Source organism: Physcomitrium patens, chromosome 5 (genome assembly GCF_059467195.1).
Source record: "Physcomitrium patens ecotype Gransden chromosome 5, ASM5946719v1, whole genome shotgun sequence".
Taxonomy (NCBI): domain Eukaryota; kingdom Viridiplantae; phylum Streptophyta; class Bryopsida; order Funariales; family Funariaceae; genus Physcomitrium; species Physcomitrium patens.
The window spans coordinates 11,940,552-11,959,599 of record NC_143414.1 but is presented as its reverse complement, the minus strand read 5'-3'; the positions used below and the strand labels follow the sequence as shown (position 1 = coordinate 11,959,599).

The window sequence follows — 19,048 nt, the reverse complement described above, 5'->3', positions numbered from 1 at the left end:
CATCCATTCCCCTAGGCATGATAAAAGGAGAGACTGACGGGTATCGACTGTCACGAATTATTCATGTCGACCATGATCCCAAAAGAGATTGCAAAACATCATCGACACCTATGACAAATTTGGGATACAACACCATGTCCCAAATCAAGCGAAGATGAAACAATCATGGGCGCTTACAGAAAACAGCGGAAGACATTGCAATCTGAGATCAAATACATTCAAATCTCTTAAAGCATCTTAGCCTGCCAACTCAGGCAACAGATCTCTGGTTCAACGTGACTACTACCTTGACCGAGCTATTTATCAAAAGTTTCAACATCGAGCTGGTTGCAAAATCATGCCTCGCAGACATGCATGAGGGCTGATAAATCATCAATTTTCTGACAGCAACACCTATCCATTGTCATCTTCCTACATGGCATTATGCAGCATAGCTTTGGAAAGTCTGTTGCATCGGAAGGGAACTAAGGTTTAATATTGACAGTACATATTTGTGCAGACCACTTTATCAATATAGATTCTTTGGAGACTAACCCGACATCTCCAATGATCTAAAATTGAAGTTGACATATCAATGCCACAGGCCGAAGACGCGGCTGCCTAATTGTGAAGAATGTTACAAACTTGGAAAGTAAGAATTCAAGTGTGCAGCTAAACCTGGAAACACACATTTTTTTTCGTAAGAAGTTCAGCGGGTGCGGGTTTATTGTACAGTCCAAAAAGCCTAATCAGAGTCACTTTCGGCGCTGCCCATTGCTTTCAGACCCCTTGGCCTCTGCAAAATTAAAACATATTCGAAAGTCAGAGACTATTTACAATTGAGTCACAACCATAATCGAAAAATCAGTTGCATGTGCGGGAAAAGCCAACAAAACATGACACAGATTACAACATACCTTCTTGATGGATTTTTTCTCTCTTACTTCATATCGCTCCCTTGTTAAGTCGCATAGCCAGCTCCCGGGGCTCATAACCTTTTGCATACAATGAGGCATGTTAGAAACAACACAATGCCAAGATAACAAGTATCAGATCACCAAAGCAACATGCACGCAAAGTGAAGTGAATCACTAGAAAAGACGAGAAAAAAATTCAAAAAACAAAATCACTCACCTGAAGAGTCCTCTCCACATGCTTCAACCTTTTCTTGGGTCTAATTGGGAGCTTGCAACCCTTGATAGCAAAAAAATCATCCTCCTTTTCTTTTCGAGTCAAAGATATAATAAACTTTGGCCACTGGAAAAGTTCCATGTCAACTTTCGCAGAGGGGGCTGCTTTTTCCAGGTGACCATTTGCATCAGGTCTAGTGCTGACAGTTGGGAGGGCTCCTGTACTGGGGTTGCTGCCAGAGGTCTTTTCAGGATTCGCAAGTGGTGGATGTGAGCTCAAATCTGCTTTTCTAGTTTTGTTAGCTTCACTGTCGAGGACACCGTCTGCATCTACATTTTTTGCTGTATATGTCGCTCCATTTCCTTCTGCATCTCTGACACCTCAGATCGGAACATAACAACCGAAGGTCAGATTCCTGGACTCTCTGCTTTCCCCTTAAAAGCACTAGTGGATCAACAGAATGCAGCACGACAACGACAAAGGCGCAGTGTGAAAAAAGATGTACCTCCTGCTACTTCCGTTAGTCGACTTCAGTGGCGACTGCGAGCAAGGGGCAACCGCTGGTGCTTTGACATGTGCAGGAGCTACTTTTTCAGCCCGTACAACGCGTCTATCAGGTCTTGAAATCAAATTCTTAATTCCAGATGACTCCTCCACATTAGCTTTGGTGTCTAATTTAATTTTGCGCGTCCGTTTTTTGTGGCCCCACTGGAGGTTCACTCCATCTGGTTGGGGTTGCTTCGGACCCTCTTCCGAACCCTCCTCTTCCTCCTTTACACGACCATTCTCAACCGATTCTGGTATTTTGGTATCAGAGCCATTCAGCTCCTTCGCTTGATGTGTTTGGCGAGAAGAGCTAGCTGACTTTAATCTGTTACCCGGCATTCTCAACAAAACTCTTCTGTCCCCAAGCTTCACGCACTCTCCGGCTCGATTATCATTCCCAACAGATTCCTCGGTTCTTAAAATCTTATCGCCGGTCCTCTTTGAAAACTGTCCAGCGTGTTCCGGGAAAACGTGTCTGCATGTCGAGAAAACTCTTGTAAGAATTGGATAAGCATAGAACTTGACACTGTGGACACAAATGCCACGTTAAAACCATGCGATCCTTTGATACCTTCTCCGATATCAAAGGTCCGCGATACCAGGTCGCCTGCATGGACTTCACCCGGAGAGCGCCAGTGTACACAAAACAATAAAAAAACAAACGCTTCAACACGAGAGATACGGGAAGAGAAATGTGCTTCACCGCTTGCTATAGCGTACAAATAGCTATATGAGACTTAGACATCTAGTCGTTTTGTGCATGATATTCGGTGGCAAAATCTACAGATTATTTTAAAATTGTATCCTCGATAAGACCGACGTCAGTCACAATCCACGTTTCAGTTACCAGCCCTCAGGCAGAACTAGGAGTGGATATTTCTTTCAAAAACAAATACATTAGCACTCTATACCCGCATAACTTTGCAGCGCTCGCTTGAACTATCCAGAACAACATCTTACAGTATGCAGAAGGTTGACAGGCAAGCAAACGAAACTTTCTGTGGCACCAACGGAAGAGACGTCCGACAACTCGACGCTAAACCAAAGCATAAGAAAAAAAATCTTCACAACCACAACTATAACGTTCCGACCCGTCCAACGGCTTTTGGCCGCACTCACTACAAAAGGATAAAAAAAACTCTCAGAAAACTTGTGTTCTCTTCCAGCGTTCAGATCTTCCCTACTAAGAATCACCTAAATTTATCTTCCTATTTATCGTGAACAATTTTCAATAGAACACACAACCGGTACTGTCAGGTACGATCCAAGAGAACTCAGGATAAGTTGAGTGCCTATCCTAACCCCCCCCCCTCCCCGCAAGAAGCAGCTCCGTTCTACTTTAAGAACCAATATGAAAACGAAACTACCAAACATACACAGATTAGAGTAGCAAACCTCATTGCTATGGATGATCACTTCTACAGCGCCCGATTATAAGACCGCATACAGGAGCCTCCGCACTTCCGCACTTCCCAACAAACAACATCAAGAGAGAACGTCGCAACTCTGCACAGAAATTGCAAACAACACAACGACCATCATCATTTACCCGCCATTCCTCTCCTTCTCCTCCTCTCCACAGACTCAAACCACTCCGGATCTTCTCCTTCTCTTCCACCACAAAACCGCCTTAAAATTCGTCACAATCTTACACCGAGTCCCCTAAACAACAACCTCCTCTTCAGCCCCGAACCAATCTCCGCTACCTCTCCACACAAAAAAACCACCACAAGGTACCACCACCGCACCAACCTCACTTAATCAAGCCCTACGACACAACCCTCGCTCGACATTCAACGACTCCAATGTGCTCCGGCGCTCTATTCCTGAATGTCTCTCTGCACTTGGCTCCCTCAACAATATCACACCCTCTTCAGCGCTTGTGTAGACACAACACGATGGCAAACCAGCCAATTCTCGGAGAACAGAAACCATCTACATTCGTCCATTCATAGTGTCAAGGTTCATCCGTCTCGGGCGGCCACGAGGATGACATCCGGCGCCGACGGCGGCTCGTGACCGGCAAGTCGAGAGTGGTAAGAGAAACTGGTCTGTGTTAAAGTTTCTGTAATATAGGTTTTGATCGCGCCTAGTGTTGTTGCCTGTGAATTTGGTGAGTTTTCGAGGCTCTCGTAGTGGATTCAAAAGTCGCCGTCCATCTGTCGCCAGAGAGGGAAAACCCTTCCTCGCGTTGTGGTCATGTACCCGGTGAAGGTTAGGGTGGCATGAGGGGATTCTTATTCTGCACAGGTATCTGAATCTCTCTCCGATTTCTGTCTGCGCAGTGAAATGCCCCCAGTGACATGATAGATTGTTGCAGGGCCATCACGGTTTGGACAGAAATCATGTTGTAGGCAAATCTTGCAGAATTTAGCTTCTGCTCTGCGACAATCTGGTTATGCTAAAGCAGGACTAGGTTTGGTGGGTCGTCAGGGATGAAGAAGCTCCTTCGATAACGCCGTTGTCGGAATCGTCCGACTGGATGTGGACGTTTGCTTCTCTATTGTTTCCACTTCTAGTATTTGTCTGCAACAGTGCTGTGATTCGGATAGCCTCGCTTAGAAATTTACATCAGGCGCAGTTACGTAGATGAACTGCGCCGAGTTATTCTATACTCTGATGAAATTGATGAATTCTCCATTTGTGATCGGCTTGTGGATGGATGCAAGTTGCGAAACGTCGGCAAGGAAGGTGAGCCGGTGGAGTTTTTGATAGCTTTGAGATGATGGATTGCTAGAATAGTGTTCGCCCCTCGTCCTAACCACTTACGAGAGCACGCTCGTTAGTAGTGGTCAACGCATCACCTACTTGGCCCGAAAATTCCGTAGTTGGCGAACATAATCGGAACAAACTCGGGAGACTGCACTCCACAGGAGGTGGCCACGAACGGCAGTAAAGTGCTGTGGCACCTCATGGAAATAGCTGCAGGCTCACCTTCCATGAACCACACCTCGACCCGCAGAGCAATGGGTACTGTAATCTGAAGAAGAACGCATTTTTGAGAGTCGCTTCTCCGATTTGGAGTCTACTTGGAGCTAATCCCTTCTTTCTTGAGAGTAAGATCTAAGGTTCATACACATCATTAACCTTTTTGTCGTCAGGATAATTGTCATGATTTCCTGTTCCTTCAAAGTTACCAACCTGCACAAGGATGGAGAACCGTGACTGTCTAGCGCAGATTGCTCCTACTATGTCTGTTTCAAAATTGTCACAAACTATACACAAGGTTTTCAGTGCAGTCTTCTTTAATGGCACGGTTCCCTGAGTTTGTGCTCTCTTTAGAAGTGTCAATCATTCTATTTTGGGGTACATCTGCCTCGCAATGTTGTACAGTCTCCTTCCTGCCAGCGACTCAATAACTGGTTTCGACTTTCCAAATGAGGTACACCTAAGCAGACCATTCGTCAATCCCACATTGTCTTCAGGGCAACCCGAAAGGCACCCATGCCGAACCTGGAATTGAAAATTTGGTCGGGCAAAAAACACGAGCGTTTGGAGCGTGCTTGCATCAATTTTACCGGGATGCCCACCAGCTTGGAGCACATCACGTAAGACCTGGCTACAGCAGCACACTCCTAGTTAGCAACAGAGAGCGAAAGCTCAGAAGGAATGAATTGGAACACAATGACGTCTGCCTGTTCAAGAGAAGAAAAAGATGACTTCAATCATTGGACCTGTCCATTCAATAGGGCACCCCCAAATCACGAGAAGGTTTTGGGACGGGAGCCATTCACGGAAAAGTAGCGTAGACGTATGCAGACAAACTAAGGGCTAGATGAATTATGAGAAGCTCACGGACCTGAAGACCCCGACCCAATCAACTGGATCACTGCTCACAAGCACAGCCACGATCTGCCTCTCATTTGCAGTCATGAGTGTGTCGTCACCAGCCCCATTTTTTTTCCGAGAGTTATAAGACTGAAGGAGATCAACGTGCTGGAACTGTTCCCAAAACTTGTTTATCTTTACAACCGCTCTGAAAAAGAAGAATTATACAATTTCAAACGAAGTATGAGCCTCGCCATACCGGCATCCTACAGCAAAAGTTCTCAAAATTGACCTGTCCAAGAAAATGACTTCAGATCAACTCGAAAAGGTTTTAAAATTCACAAGAAATGTTTCAGCATGGGATTTCGGCTCAAGCGAACCCGTAAACTGCCAAGGTCGTGTCTGGCTCAACTTTGCCAACAGCCGTATTGCCTGCGACCTATATCTGCATTCGTAAATAACATCCTTCATTTTTGTCAAGTTTAATAGGCTTGCAGCTGCTTTGCACAAGTAGATTACTCTGATCTTGAAGAAACATAACTAGAATAACAAGACCTAAACAGCAAACCGTTGCAAAAGTATGAGCATTTTGCAGATATTCTAAACTGTGAAATAGAAGACTGAAAGTTGGAAACTAACTGCTTTGCAAGAGACTTGTAGTGTGGCATAGGATTACCTGCAAAACTTCCCCACGACTAACAATCAGCATCATAAAGCAAGAAATGCAGGAAGAAAATGTGCTGTTAGAATACATATCACCACAAAGATTGATGATAAAAAAAATAAAAATGAAATAAAAATCAGTACATCAAAGGCTCCAGCCCTGTGATAGCGCCTGAATAGGGTGCACAAGGATTGAAAGTTGCCGAGTTAGTAGTCCCACTCTGGATACTTTAATTACCCCTTACACCTATAATAAGTGCATACATTGAGCACAAATTACTCCAGTATCAAAAGGGTGTCTTCCAACTCTTTTTATTTTGAAGATGACCACGCTACTGCAACAGTACAGAGCATAAGCTAGAATCCCTCGAAATCGAAAATCGAAGCATTATAATGTTGGCTGTTAGGCAATGAAGCGCACCACTAGTGAGAAACAGATGTGGCGCATGAAGCTCTTCTGCAAAACTGCATACCACAAACCTTCGATTAATGACTACTCAGAGCATCACGTGGCCTCCGTATTATTTAATTGCCTCGTATAAACACACCGTCGGTGTCAATTGCAATGGCAAATAAGTTCCTGCTAACACTGACCCCACTAATAATATCGTTTCAAAACCCAAGTCTCTCAAGACTATTTCAAGTCATGCAGTAAAAACGAACAAATCCTCCCATTCTACTTATTTCTTCAGATTTAATTATCAAGTAGAGAAAATTTGGCGTTCCTTAAGACAGTTGTGGTGAACGGAACATAATGGAACTTTGCAAGATGAACTTACAGGTTACTAAGGATTGATTCTTCGAGAGTGTCTTCGCCGGCTTGTGCCAAAGCTCTAATTACTCTCATTCTCAATGAACTCACATTTCAATACGTACGACTCTCAATTCCAAGATTTTCCAGCACAAATGCAGATACAATGGATTGCGCAGAAGAAGCACAAAATTCCCCTCGAAAATTAGGGTTTGGAAGACCTCCCATCTAACTGGAGGGGGGGGGGGGGGGGGGGGGGGGGAGCAGGACCATGGCAAGATCAATGAATTTCAACCACACTGCTGCGCTTAACGCGACGTCTCGCTGTAAGCAGAACCGCAGCGGCAGAATTTGCCAGATTAGCAAAGCCACCCTCTGGCCCGTGACAATCGAAACACTCTTTGCAGCCATGGCTTCTCCGCCTTCACTCATCCACATCCAATCCAGAAGTCTTGCATCTACACTCCACCTCTTCTGTCAAATTTTCCTACGTCCATGCGCTGGTTGACAACATGCAGCGATCGACTAAAAACACAATGCCGAAGAAAATTCAACACACTCGTCGACTCTTGATTCCAGTTCCAGTGACTTTCAATTCCTTCCCTCTGCCGACCCATATTTCTCAAGACAAAATCTCCTCGGATTGCTATCCCCATTTCATTTCTCGGCCATGTTATTGAACGCCTTCACCGTCGAAGCTCTCCGCGAGGTCCAAAATCCACAGCACATGGACTCATGGACAAAAACCTGCCGTCGCGTGCGGTCAGAAAGAACTCGAAGAGTAAAACCCTAATTTCATTGGTGTGTTGTATTTGTTGTATTATTGTTTATGCTGCAATGAAACTCTGTTTTTGAAGATAGCAGCATAAAAACCAATCTGGGAATAGCTTGTTATTGTCAAAATTATCCTATTATTTCTGGTTTTGAACAATATATGCATAGTTTAATTAGCAGAGTTGTTAGGAAATCATTTAAAAATTACACATTTTTTATGTGGGCCGTTGTAGAAATAATTGTGCAAGGCATGCTATGGACCCAAATTGTGAGATCCTTCTTTACAATCACAACTTGTGGTGCCAAGCTATCAACCGTCTTCAAATTTTGTAGAACCAGATATGAATTAAGGAGCTTTTGCTTGTTAATTTTCTTTCTCATAACTAAGGTCTTATGAATATATGTATGTAAGAATGTTAATAGTTCTACATGAAGATGTTACTCAATGAATGTTTAAAATCTAATAAAAAATTTAAATATATAATGTAATGAAAAATTTGAGATGTGTGTTTCAAATTTTTAACTCAACTACATTAGATCCTCTTTTGAAGTGTCTATATATGTATTATTTAAACTTTAATTAGGAATATAATATTTAGCTACAATTATAAGTTAATTTGGCATCAATGTATTAAAAATGTATTACTTTAATAACATCAATATTTTAAATAAATAAACTTCTACTTTGTTTGTAAGATAATATATTTCTTTTTTAGTAACAAACAACACAAACATCTTTATAAAGGAAGTAATTTGTAGTTACAAAAGAGTCGGTAATATGTGGTTTTTAGTATGTAAGTAATTTATGTTTTTGATTACTTTTAAACACTTTATATTAAGTGAACATATTTAAAAATAGATTAAAATATTTTATTGAGAATTTGATTTTTTATTATGAATATATTAGAAAAGTAATGATATTTTTTTTTTCATTTTTACTATTTGGATAATAAAATAAATTTAAACAAAAAAAATACAAATGAACTTTAATCTAACACAAAAAAAAAGCATGTCAAATTTTTTTGTATGTTAGAGTTAATATAATTTTTATTTTATAAAACAATTATATTTAAAAAAAATTAAAGCCATTATTTAGTACCAAGATAATGGCTCTTTAAACTATTATCATTTTTCTTATCAATCAAATAGAATACAAAAACATGAATAACCAAATTAAAATATTAATAATTCATAGGGTTTTATTATATAACCTACTTGTACTTCAATTTGATGACTCATAAGTAAAACATGATATCTTTTGCAAGGTTTTAAAACAAAGTTTAATATAGGTTTTTTTTATTTAAGTTTTATTATTATTCTTTTTTTTTCCAAAAATATTATATTTTTTTATAAGTTATTATTATATATGTATATATATCCATTGTTCTTTATTATAATTATGGACATTAAAAATTTTATGGAATTACTTCTTTTAGACTTCAAATCTATTATTTAATCAACTTAGGTAAATCTATATACAAATAAATCTATTCAATATAAACAAGAAAAAAATAATAAAAAAACCAAAAAGATAATATATAAGATTGTGGTTTTATGAAAAATAATACTAAAATAAATGTATTAGGTTTCTAAAGAAAAGATAATATAAGTGTTTCTAATTTTTAAATCATAATATTTATGTTTTTATCTTCAATTAGTAGTATAAGCCAATATTTGATCTCATACATTGAAATACATCTATACTTATTACTATATAAAGTGAACCATACATGAGAATTTCTAATTCTTTTCACTCAAAAATAATAAAAAAACTGATATTTGAAAATATGTTGAAGATTAAAAAAATAAAATAAAATCAAAAATAAAATTGGAGGTGTTTACATGAACAATAATATGAAATTATCTATTAAAAAAAAAATCTATTTTTGAAATGGAATAAAACTACGAAACAGCAAAAGTTTTTAGTATAACTCAACTTTATATTAATTTACAATATTGAATAATTGGAAGTTTTCTGTTTGGAAAATCATAAAAAATAACTAATCAAATGAAGTTTAAATAGTGCTACTATTTTAAAATAATATCCTATTTGATTTCACATGTAAAAAGGTTTGATAAAATTAATAAAGAAAACACCACACCCATCTATAGCAATGAAGTAATGTTTTGTTGTCAGTTTTTTTATTTAGTTTTTAATGTTGCTATCCGTGCATAGAAATCTTAGGGTCCTACCTGGGTCTAGATTGCCAACTCCAAATGTTGCAACAATGCCTTTAAAAAACACAAAAAAATGTGTTTGGAAAGGGTGTCCTAGAAATGGGAAGTACATTCAGGGCACAAGTCACAATGAATAATATGATCTCAAGAATGAACTTACATGGATATTCCTCAGTACCATATACCCACTGAATTTGAATCAAGACTACTTCAATAAAATGAAAACAATATTTTCATAAGTGATGCAACTGACAGGACCCGACTTAGGAAAAGACATGTCACAACAAAAATAGTGAAGGACAAATGGACAAGAACATTATCTTGTATTAACTAAGATAGGCTACAATTTCGGAGATGCAAACAAGTACACAAACCAATGTTCTGTAACTAATTTGGCATAGGGTGGATGCTTGGAGGAGAAAGAACGCACATCAGGCTTTCTGTACATCATCAAGTACTTAATAATTTCTCTAGACCTAAGGTAATCAACATGACGCAAATTACACAAGAAAAACTTGCTACAAGGCTAGCCAGTTGCTTTTCCCACAGACGAGAGTGGGTGTATCCACCCAGGCGACAATAGTCAGGCTGTGAATAAAAAGCACCAAAGATTTTGAAATGGTAGAATTTATACTACACTAAAGGTAGTGTAAGTGTAGATAATTGTGGCGTTAGAGTAACTAATACCATTTGGTACCTGAAAACCATATCGCCAAAGGCTCACATCACTGATGCGTTTCAGAATTTAAATCTAAAAAAGGTGATACTATAAGACTAACCGCATGACGCTGATTTGCCACATGGTTTTGAATAGAAAGACAGGCATGTAGGCAAGAGTCTGCATCTGCGAAAGCAAGCGTCCATCGCCCGTCTGCAAGTTGCTTATTCTTTAGGCTTGTTTTGGGAGAATGCAACTTCCCTACGTCTGCCAAAGGCTGGTGGGGTGATCGAACACGTAAATGTAGCCAGGTTGCATGCTTCTCATCCACTCGAGGCTGTCAATTACAAACCATCCAACACAAGATGTCGAGTTTGATCTCAGCCATAACAATGTTTGCAAAACTTGTGAATGGAAAATGATATGAAGAAAAACCAGCTCTTACTCAACATTTGCAAATATAACAGCTCGAGGAATATTTTCACTTAAGTAGTACATAAACGAGTCGCCCAACTGTACATGATGGGACATGATAGACCCGATACTTACATCTGAGCCTGCCAAAGGGGCAGTGACACGGATCACCCCACGGTTCTGCTTGAAGGCAATGCCCTCTATCAATAGTAATGACCCTGAGATTCCTCCAGATACCACAACGAGATGTACCTGGCGTTCTTTTCCTCTTTCAAAGGAAACCTTACATGGCATAGCGTCATTCACTGCAACTCAAATCACACCAAATTATACGAAAGCATTAAATAAAGATAGAGGTTGACTTACTCCACCTTGTCCCAAAAAATGAAACACATAAAAAATAAGGTGTTCCGGGCTTGCTTACCAATATCCACCTCCGTGCCAACTGCTGTTGATAAGATCTGTGGTTGAACTCTTGCTTCGTCTGGTAACTCCATCAGAGGAGGCATTTCTGGCAAGGTACCCTCCACCAGGAGAACTCGAATTTGATAAAGAACCATCAAAACCTGAAATCATTCAAAGATTGTCACGAGTGGTGGACAAGATGAATACTGAAACTAATCCAGTAGCAGATGATTCGCGGATTTCTATCTCACTTCTAGTTCACCAGTTGACCAGACTAGCTCACTTCAATTATTACTGCAAAAGAAAAAATCTATGAAATGAACAAAGCTTGAAATCAAATAAAAGTTGTTACACCATGTGTGTGTGTGTGTGTGTGTCGATGAAAGACGCTGAGAGCAGAAAGAGAGTTTGCCGTTCATAAATATAGAGTGTACAGATTAAATTTACCTTAACAGATGCCCGCATTCTTTCTCCAATATGAATAGAGGAAGTAAGCGATGAGTTCTCTGCATGAGGAATACCGAGTATGAGTATTACACTCTCAAGGCTGGATCAGGTATTTCCATTAACAGTATCACAACATGCATGTCAAAGAAAATTATTAGAAGTGCTACAAGCCCTGCTCGCACGAACTAATACTAGCTATGGAACCAAAAGAAGTGACAGATGAACCTCCGTCAGCAGTATGGGAACTTGGCATCAACACAAACGAAGCGTCCTTCTTGAGCACAGGTACGTCCAATGCTGAGCACAAGAGAGAAAATTAGACGCTGAGCATATTATAGATGCATTAAGCAGGAACAGTATCTTTACATATTAAATGCAGCACCATTGAATACGACATATTTCTTTCATAAATACGTCCGCATAGTTTATCTGAAGTTAAGAAAAAGAAAGTTTTTTCCTCCAATTATTCCAGATTTCACGTCAGGCAACCAATATAAATAGCAGTTGACTGTAACAAGAGCAATTATTACAGCGTTGCAGGATCACCTTTACGACAGATTTTCCACTCTTCTGTAATCACTGCGGGAATAATATCTGACCAGCAAGCTGTCAACTCAAGCGAGAACTCTTGTTGAGCGGATGAATATACGTTCTACATCAAAATAAAACTATCATTAACAGTAACTTCATGATATGCCAAGTCAAAGCGCCAACCTTTAAATTGACCCCCCAAAAAGCAACTCATTCCAAGTTACAAGAAAAACCAACATGAATAACGACATCAGAAATCTACACTCCACAGTTTAGAGACCTCAGTTTAAAACATGAATCATCAAGTAATGAATGCGACCAAGTTCACAAATTAGTTATTTAATGAACACTATCACGACCATAAGTAAGGGTTTCAAAGCACAACCATAAATAGCAAATTTTAGAAGCTGATGAAGATAAATTAATTGGAGTGTGAGACACATACATTTAGCAGGGACATGTGAGCATCACTGATTTTGTGTTCTTGATATGGCAGAAGCTGTCGAAGCAGCCATCCCGCCTGCCACAGCACCTCTGCGTGGGGTGGGGGCCTCCGACACACCAATTTTATCAGTGCTTCAAGCATCTGCAAAAAACAAGCACAAAATAAAAGTGAATCTTGTCAAGACCTCGGATTGCTTCTTTATTCGTCATAGCACCTTCACAAAATCGTACAAGAGCCTGGGGGAAGGCCATATAAGGAAAGAACGTGACCCAAAATAGCAGAGTAGAAATGACTGAGTTCAACAGACGAGACGTGGACAGCTGCAACACCAAAACAACCCCGTCTACGGAGGCTTGTATAACCGGGAGCGAGTCTCGTGCCAACTAAAGAGAACCTCAATATAGTACACTGGATTCCTAGAGGGCAGAGAAAAAATAGGTTAAGTGCTTGTTAAGCATCTGCACTCTCAGGCGGCCATTTTGGCAGCTGGGTTTCTTTTAATAAATTCCTAGTAAATAAGCACTAACTCGTGTTTTTGCCAAAAATCCATATAAATTCTTCAGTATCAGTACCTGACTCCGATGTTTCAACGTGGTTGACCCTGACAGCAATTCATGCCCCAGATGATTTTCCCAGTGATCACTCTGACAAAAGAACATCATATCAGTCCCCCTCAGACAGCTTTTAACGCTGAGCCCTAGCAGCTGCTAAGGCGTCAACCAGCTCCAAAGCAGGAACTAGTGAAAGCTAAAGCACAATGACCTCCACACAAATTTGAGTTATAAACAAAGACGTATACAAATTCCCAAAGATTGCTTTTGTTGCGCATTCAAGAGTTTAAAGCAAGCAATGACAACGCACAGAACGTACAAGCAAGATCCAGAATAGGTTGCATACTATGAGACCATACCATAAAGTCATCATGCGACCGTTCCAAGCTAGGTGAGAAGAGTCGATCCAGATGCTTATCCGAATTGTCACCAATCAATTGTTGCTGAACAGCAAAGGTTAAAATTAATGAAATTGTCACCAGATCAGATTAACCTTGATAATTTGCACCTAAAAGACTAGGTTATGACAGGCTTATATTGCCTAAAAGGCCAAAAAGCTAACGCAATACATTTGCAGAAAGTTGCTAGCAGCTACACAAATCGTGAGTACGACGTACCAAAAGAAGCTTCTTATGTCTTTTCCGACGAGGAAGAATTCCAAGAGCATCTAATAATGATTCATCCAAAGCTGCCCCAACAACACACCAAAATCATCAATTACATGTCCATGATTCTCTAAGTGCCACAACTTCAAGAAAGGAGTAACAGATTCACCTTCATTTTGCAAAAAAGAAACCGATAGGCATAAGGATGCCATCACCAATTTGTCATCGTTACAGAGAAGATAAGAAAGTAGTGTTGTCCTGCAACGCAAGGGACCAAACATAAGGTACTGATGCAGCAATAAAAAGAATACATTCATATAACACCCGGTTAAGAAACACATAAAAATAAAAATAAAAAACAGGAAAAATGGTCTATCCAAAATGAGCTTGGCAAAGATACAATAGAAATATGAGGAACATACTATTCCAAAGTAACACAAAACAAGACATAAGAAAACTATTCAAAAGAAAATGCAGTATCATGAACACGAAGCTAATCTGTTCATGTGCACGACTAACCGGCCATCTAGGGCTTCAGAAGAACTCAGTACTGTGGCAGAGTTATCAGATTCTGATCCCGCTTCTGCTTCTCTACCAAAATCTCCAGCTTCATCCTTTTGATCTGAGGAGCACTCAGGATGTTGAAGTTGTTTGTGATCAGGAGTGACTGAATGATCCGTCCTTAAAAGCGAAGCCCCAATGCTGTTAACTAAAGCTTTGTAGTGCACAATATGCAACAGTCGCAATAAAAGATATAGCGATGTCAAAGTGCTGATATGCTTATCCTGCGATTAAGACCTAACATTAGGCCACTCGTATCATTTATGCCAATTTAATAAAAACAAATTTTAATTTAAAAGATGAACCCAACTTACTAAAAATAAAATACTCAAAGCATGAATGATAACATGTAGTAAAGCACTTCACGCACACGCAGTTGGTAAAACACAGAGAAATAATATGAAATAAAAAATGACCCCTTGCCTTCTCAACAACCTGTCACTTGTATGCCAAAAGAAAATAAACTAAAGTGAAATACACACACACACACACGTAGCATGCATGTATCAGGAACAAAAAGAAAACCTGTAATCATATTTAAAAATCAAAGAAATTGCATCAGCAAGCAGTGAAAATCGTACCGATGGTATGATGGCATGTTTGTCGACAGGACGCAAAGATGGTAGCAACAAAGGCAAGACCAGCACATTCATGATATGCTTAGTCATAATGGACTTCAGGGCAGGCACACCAGAATTTATGATGTCATTGCAATAATACAGGAGGTCCCCAATTTCAGCAACAGCTCCTTCCAACCTTCCTTGCATATGTCCAGAATCTGGTAATCTGATCATTTAATGAGGTTAGAGAGTCATTTTTACTGATGTGAGGCTAACAACAGCAATAATAACAGTAACAGGATCAACGTTTAACAACAGTAAAAATAGCCAAGCTGCTTGTTGATATCCACATGCACTTCGTGTGTCCTGCAAGCATGTGGTCTCTACCCGTTGATACTTTTACAGATGCACCTCAGTTGCTATAAGACAAATAAGAATAATCACTTGCTTACAAAATATTTCCGAAAGGAATACAGAATACTCACTTTGAGACCTCAGCTACCAGGGCATCCAGCGCATACGATTGCTTTCTTAGAAAAATTACAAGTTCTGAGAAGTAGTGCACTACTGCAGGGTTTGTTACGAACATTCGGATGCTCTCATCATCCACTGTCCAACCCATCATCACCGACAAGAGAACCAGAAAGACGTTAACAACCATAATGCTTCTAATCATAACAACTTATAGCCTGTTCGTGAAAGCACATTACTTAATGTAGAATGAGCAACTATTTTCAACTCACCATTATATACACTGAGAGTAATTGTTCGAACAGCAATGCGAACCATGCTCTCTTCATGGTGAAAGAGCTTAATAGCTTCAGTATACAAGGGGAAGGACACTACTTCCTCCTGCATAGCAACAAGGATGTGAACAAAGAAGGACTTGCAGAAAACACAAGGATACATGCCGCAGTTGCATTAACTGAGCATTGACTCAACACACCCCACGAGTAACACAAATGACCCATCATCCGAAGTGGTTCTTATGAGATGTTACTTCCAGAAGACATAAGAAATAGCTAGTCGCTTGCCACACGTGTTGCCATCCTGAGTAGTATTGGTTTTAAATAAAAAAATCCTGAAGTGATTGTTATTGACAAGACAAAGGAATGGATTGACATTAACATGAGCAATCATAAATTCAAATTGAGAAAAGGAGAAGTTTCACAGACGTTGTCGGTTTTGATGAAAAATGAAACTGTGTTTCGGTCCAATTTCATGCTGATCGTCCTGCATCCAAACAGCGACAATAGGCTGGTTACGAGGTATGTGGCACTAATCTACCAAGGAAGCACTCCATGCACATTCTAACGAATGAAATCACAATGCGACGTATGGAACTCTCAAACTGCTATTTACGTTACCTCAGGAAGATGATATAATAGGCGAGAAGCTCTTCGTGGCGAAAATCGTAAGGAAACGTAATAAGATGATTGATATATTCATTGCTGAATAAATAATCTGGACATAGGTACCCAGAAGGTGGTTTAAGTCTCAAGTCAGCAAAGTTAAACATCCTACACATGATGATATAAATTAGGTTACTCAATCTAAGTAGATGCAAACACACCTAATGCATGATATGCACTCCATGGTGTGACCAACTCGTGAGACGTGTGACCACATAAACCAGCTGTTCCTGAAGGAAACAAACACAAGCTATCTAACCCACTTGGACGCACATAACTTGAACTGCCGATAGGTAAAAAATACTTCTAGAAATAAAAGGTAAAGCACTAGAACATTTTATATATATATAGACGCAAAACCACCACAGTTTCCCTTCTGAAAAGGTACAAATCAGATATTACACATACATATGGCGTGTTCACTGCGTATATTTTGAATCATAATGCTCAGCGTTTGCAGCAGCTGTACAGCTACAGTGGGCGATTTTCTGTTCGCCTTCAGAATGCGGACAAAAGTTGCCATCACCTGCTTCTCCATGAAAAAGCTGTACCCTCCAGCAAGCATGTGCTAGAATTTAATATATTTCAACATACTATAAAATGTGATGCTAGATATACTACATCGACCAGCACCTGCATCTACGGATACTTGAGCAGAGCACCATGTTGAAAGCCTAGGAACGTCCCCATGACGAAAACCTACAAAGCTACACTTCATCCCACACAGTTACAAACGCGAACTGCAATTTTGACGAATAATATATCCATGTGATTACGAAACGCCACCAACAGGACTACCAGGTCTTACTCAAAGAATGTGGGATCGTGCTGATCTCCCCAAATTAAAAGTTCCGCCATTGACCTAATAGTCTCCACTAAATAGTCCTGAACAATCCACAAAATTTAGAACTTCCTAATTTACAATGATAAATGGTAACGCGTGCAAAATTATGTATTCTATGAGTATACCCTGCTGGGAACATAGAAAAGAATTTGGTTGTAGCATTCCCAGACATGTGACGTTCAAAAAGATACAGAAACTCCCTTCAATTCCATCCAAATCACATTCAGTTCCAACAGCCAATAAGCAATTGTAACAGCCCTCCGGAACACATACTTGTACGGAGCGAGCTCCCTCAGTCGAGACTATAATTGTCATTTTTTAACAACTCTTATATACACTAAACAATATTGGTTACCAAAAGACCCAGGTCTGCGGCTCAAACCTTGTTAGAATCTGTGACCACAGCTGCCCTTTGCAGCTGATCGTTAAGGTATCTGAAATCAAAAACACAGTAGCTAAGCGTGCCAGAATTGCGATCAAGCTAAGAAATAGTGAACGATCTACCAAGCATGGGTAGACTATCAGATGTTCCTAAAAGAATAGCATTCTACGCAATGCAATCACAATGTTCGGAAAACAATTATATGACAGCAATGAATACGTCTCGCTCCTTTGCTCGCACACCACATGAATCTCAATACAAAACATTCCTTACAATGCTCCAAACTCTCCAAACCTCTCAAAAATGCGATCATCGCTAATACACAACCATTTCTCAAATTTCTAGTCAACTATTCAGCCCTACTGACAGCGAACATCTACAAACCCTTCACTTTCCTCTAACCTACACCAAATGTCAACACTCTGCCCAGCAAAACTAACTCCGCTCAAGCTCTTTCACTCACATAAGCTCCTCCATCGAAAACCGCTCGCGGGCGCGCCAGAACCACATGATGGCGTGAGATAGCAAGCGTAGACAAAGTGAAACTAGGGCGCTCCTGGTCCTCCTGCTCCTCTTGCTCCCGATTCTTCCTGCAATTCAACCGTGGCTCCCAAAACCTAATCACAAGCTTCTGTTCGTCATTCCTTGCAACCCAACCACAGCCCCTCCCACTTACTACATCTTCCTGCGGTGCCGCATGCTCCCTCCTCCCCATCTCCCCGAATTCCTACTCTCTTCCCATTCTCCCACCACCATGATCCATCCATTCCATCCCTTACATGGCCGCTCCGCAATCAAATCTTCCCAATCAATCACCCCGACACGGCTCCTGCTAATCATTCTACGGTCCCCCTGTGTCGCAAATCAATCTCCCAGGTGCTCTGCTCCCATCTAAGCTCAGTTTGAAAAGAAAGTGCCTTCCTGCAGCTCTCAAGTGTAGATGAACGTCCCTGCCTAAACTCCCCGAACCCCACAGTTCATCATTCATCGGAGTTCGTTGGACGAGATTTGATGGGTGTCGTTAGATATGGATGCAAAATGATCTTCCGGTGCTCGGGGCCTCATGCTGGCAGAATCCAGCCTCTTCCCAGAGCGGATTGGACACTTCCTACATTCCTGGTTGACTCTAATTGAAGCATTAACTTTCGAAATTTCGTTTCTATTTATGTCATTGTAAACTAAGGTTTGCGAACACTGGTCAAGTTAATTTTACGGTACTTTCAAAATGTTGCTGGAGGTCAAAACACATACACATGTGAGACTATTTTCATCGTCTGTATTGATTTGAAAAGAAAACATGGCGATAACCTTCATCTATGTGGCTTCGTGACACATTCTCTGTTTGAACTCTCCATCTAGTGCATGGATACACACATTCTTAAGAAGTTTCTTTTCTAGGTACTTGTCTGTCAAAGTCAAAATGTTGCTGCGGCATTCCGTATC

General features: G+C 40.2%; 2 protein-coding genes and 1 long non-coding RNA gene across 7 annotated transcripts; all 3 read right to left on the bottom strand.

Moving 5' to 3' along the window:
- Window positions 1-191: 191 nt before the first annotated feature.
- LOC141044347 (uncharacterized) lies at window positions 192-5,503 on the bottom strand. Of its 2 annotated transcripts, XM_024519472.3 has the most exons (7): window positions 5,456-5,503; window positions 3,409-5,211; window positions 3,052-3,162; window positions 1,616-2,131; window positions 1,114-1,483; window positions 897-974; window positions 192-775 (listed from the first exon to the last, which is right to left on the bottom strand). In XM_024519472.3, the coding sequence occupies exons 3-7, from the start codon at window positions 3,054-3,056 to the stop codon at window positions 725-727; spliced, it is 1,020 nt and encodes a 339-aa protein (XP_024375240.1). In that variant the 5' UTR covers window positions 3,057-3,162; window positions 3,409-5,211; window positions 5,456-5,503; the 3' UTR covers window positions 192-724. The 2 variants fall into 2 exon arrangements, with proteins under 2 accessions (XP_024375240.1, XP_090106655.1); XM_090250529.1 differs by having other exon boundaries at window positions 3,052-5,211.
- A 95-nt stretch (window positions 5,504-5,598) lies between these two features.
- Window positions 5,599-8,482, bottom strand: LOC112282159 (uncharacterized). 4 transcript variants are annotated; one of them, XR_016502981.1, is made up of 5 exons: window positions 6,867-8,477; window positions 6,509-6,552; window positions 6,101-6,119; window positions 5,805-5,869; window positions 5,599-5,632 (listed from the first exon to the last, which is right to left on the bottom strand). It is a non-coding gene; the product is annotated as an uncharacterized LOC112282159 (long non-coding RNA). The 4 variants fall into 4 exon arrangements; XR_016502982.1 differs by having other exon boundaries at window positions 6,064-6,552; window positions 6,867-8,482; XR_016502980.1 differs by having other exon boundaries at window positions 5,599-5,869; window positions 6,867-8,481.
- Window positions 8,483-10,094: 1,612 nt separating this feature from the next.
- Window positions 10,095-18,524, bottom strand: LOC112282204 (protein TRANSPARENT TESTA 9). The gene is made up of 21 exons (XM_024519562.3): window positions 18,069-18,524; window positions 17,606-17,657; window positions 17,188-17,264; window positions 16,788-16,924; window positions 16,335-16,431; window positions 16,143-16,200; window positions 15,711-15,819; window positions 15,453-15,576; window positions 14,989-15,193; window positions 14,366-14,631; window positions 14,016-14,104; window positions 13,859-13,929; window positions 13,601-13,684; window positions 13,263-13,334; window positions 12,691-12,831; window positions 12,261-12,366; window positions 11,940-12,011; window positions 11,715-11,773; window positions 11,287-11,428; window positions 10,998-11,167; window positions 10,095-10,785 (listed from the first exon to the last, which is right to left on the bottom strand). Exons 1-21 carry the CDS (start codon window positions 18,113-18,115, stop codon window positions 10,516-10,518), a joined length of 2,448 nt encoding a protein of 815 aa, XP_024375330.1. The 5' UTR covers window positions 18,116-18,524; the 3' UTR covers window positions 10,095-10,515.
- Window positions 18,525-19,048: the final 524 nt, after the last annotated feature.

Coding starts and splice junctions, on each gene's coding strand:
- LOC112282204 (XM_024519562.3), bottom strand. CDS start 18,115: ATGTGGTTCTGGCGCGCCCGCGAGCGGTTTTCGATGGAGGAGCTTAT. Junction 16,925..17,187: donor CACGATCCCACATTCTTTGA/GTAAGACCTGGT, acceptor TGGAGGGTACAG/CTTTTTCATGGAGAAGCAGG. Junction 15,577..15,710: donor TACTCTCAGTGTATATAATG/GTGAGTTGAAAA, acceptor TGGGTTGGACAG/TGGATGATGAGAGCATCCGA.
- LOC141044347 (XM_090250529.1), bottom strand. Junction 1,484..1,615: donor ACTAACGGAAGTAGCAGGAG/GTACATCTTTTT, acceptor CTGAGGTGTCAG/AGATGCAGAAGGAAATGGAG. Junction 776..896: donor AGAAAAAATCCATCAAGAAG/GTATGTTGTAAT, acceptor TTAATTTTGCAG/AGGCCAAGGGGTCTGAAAGC.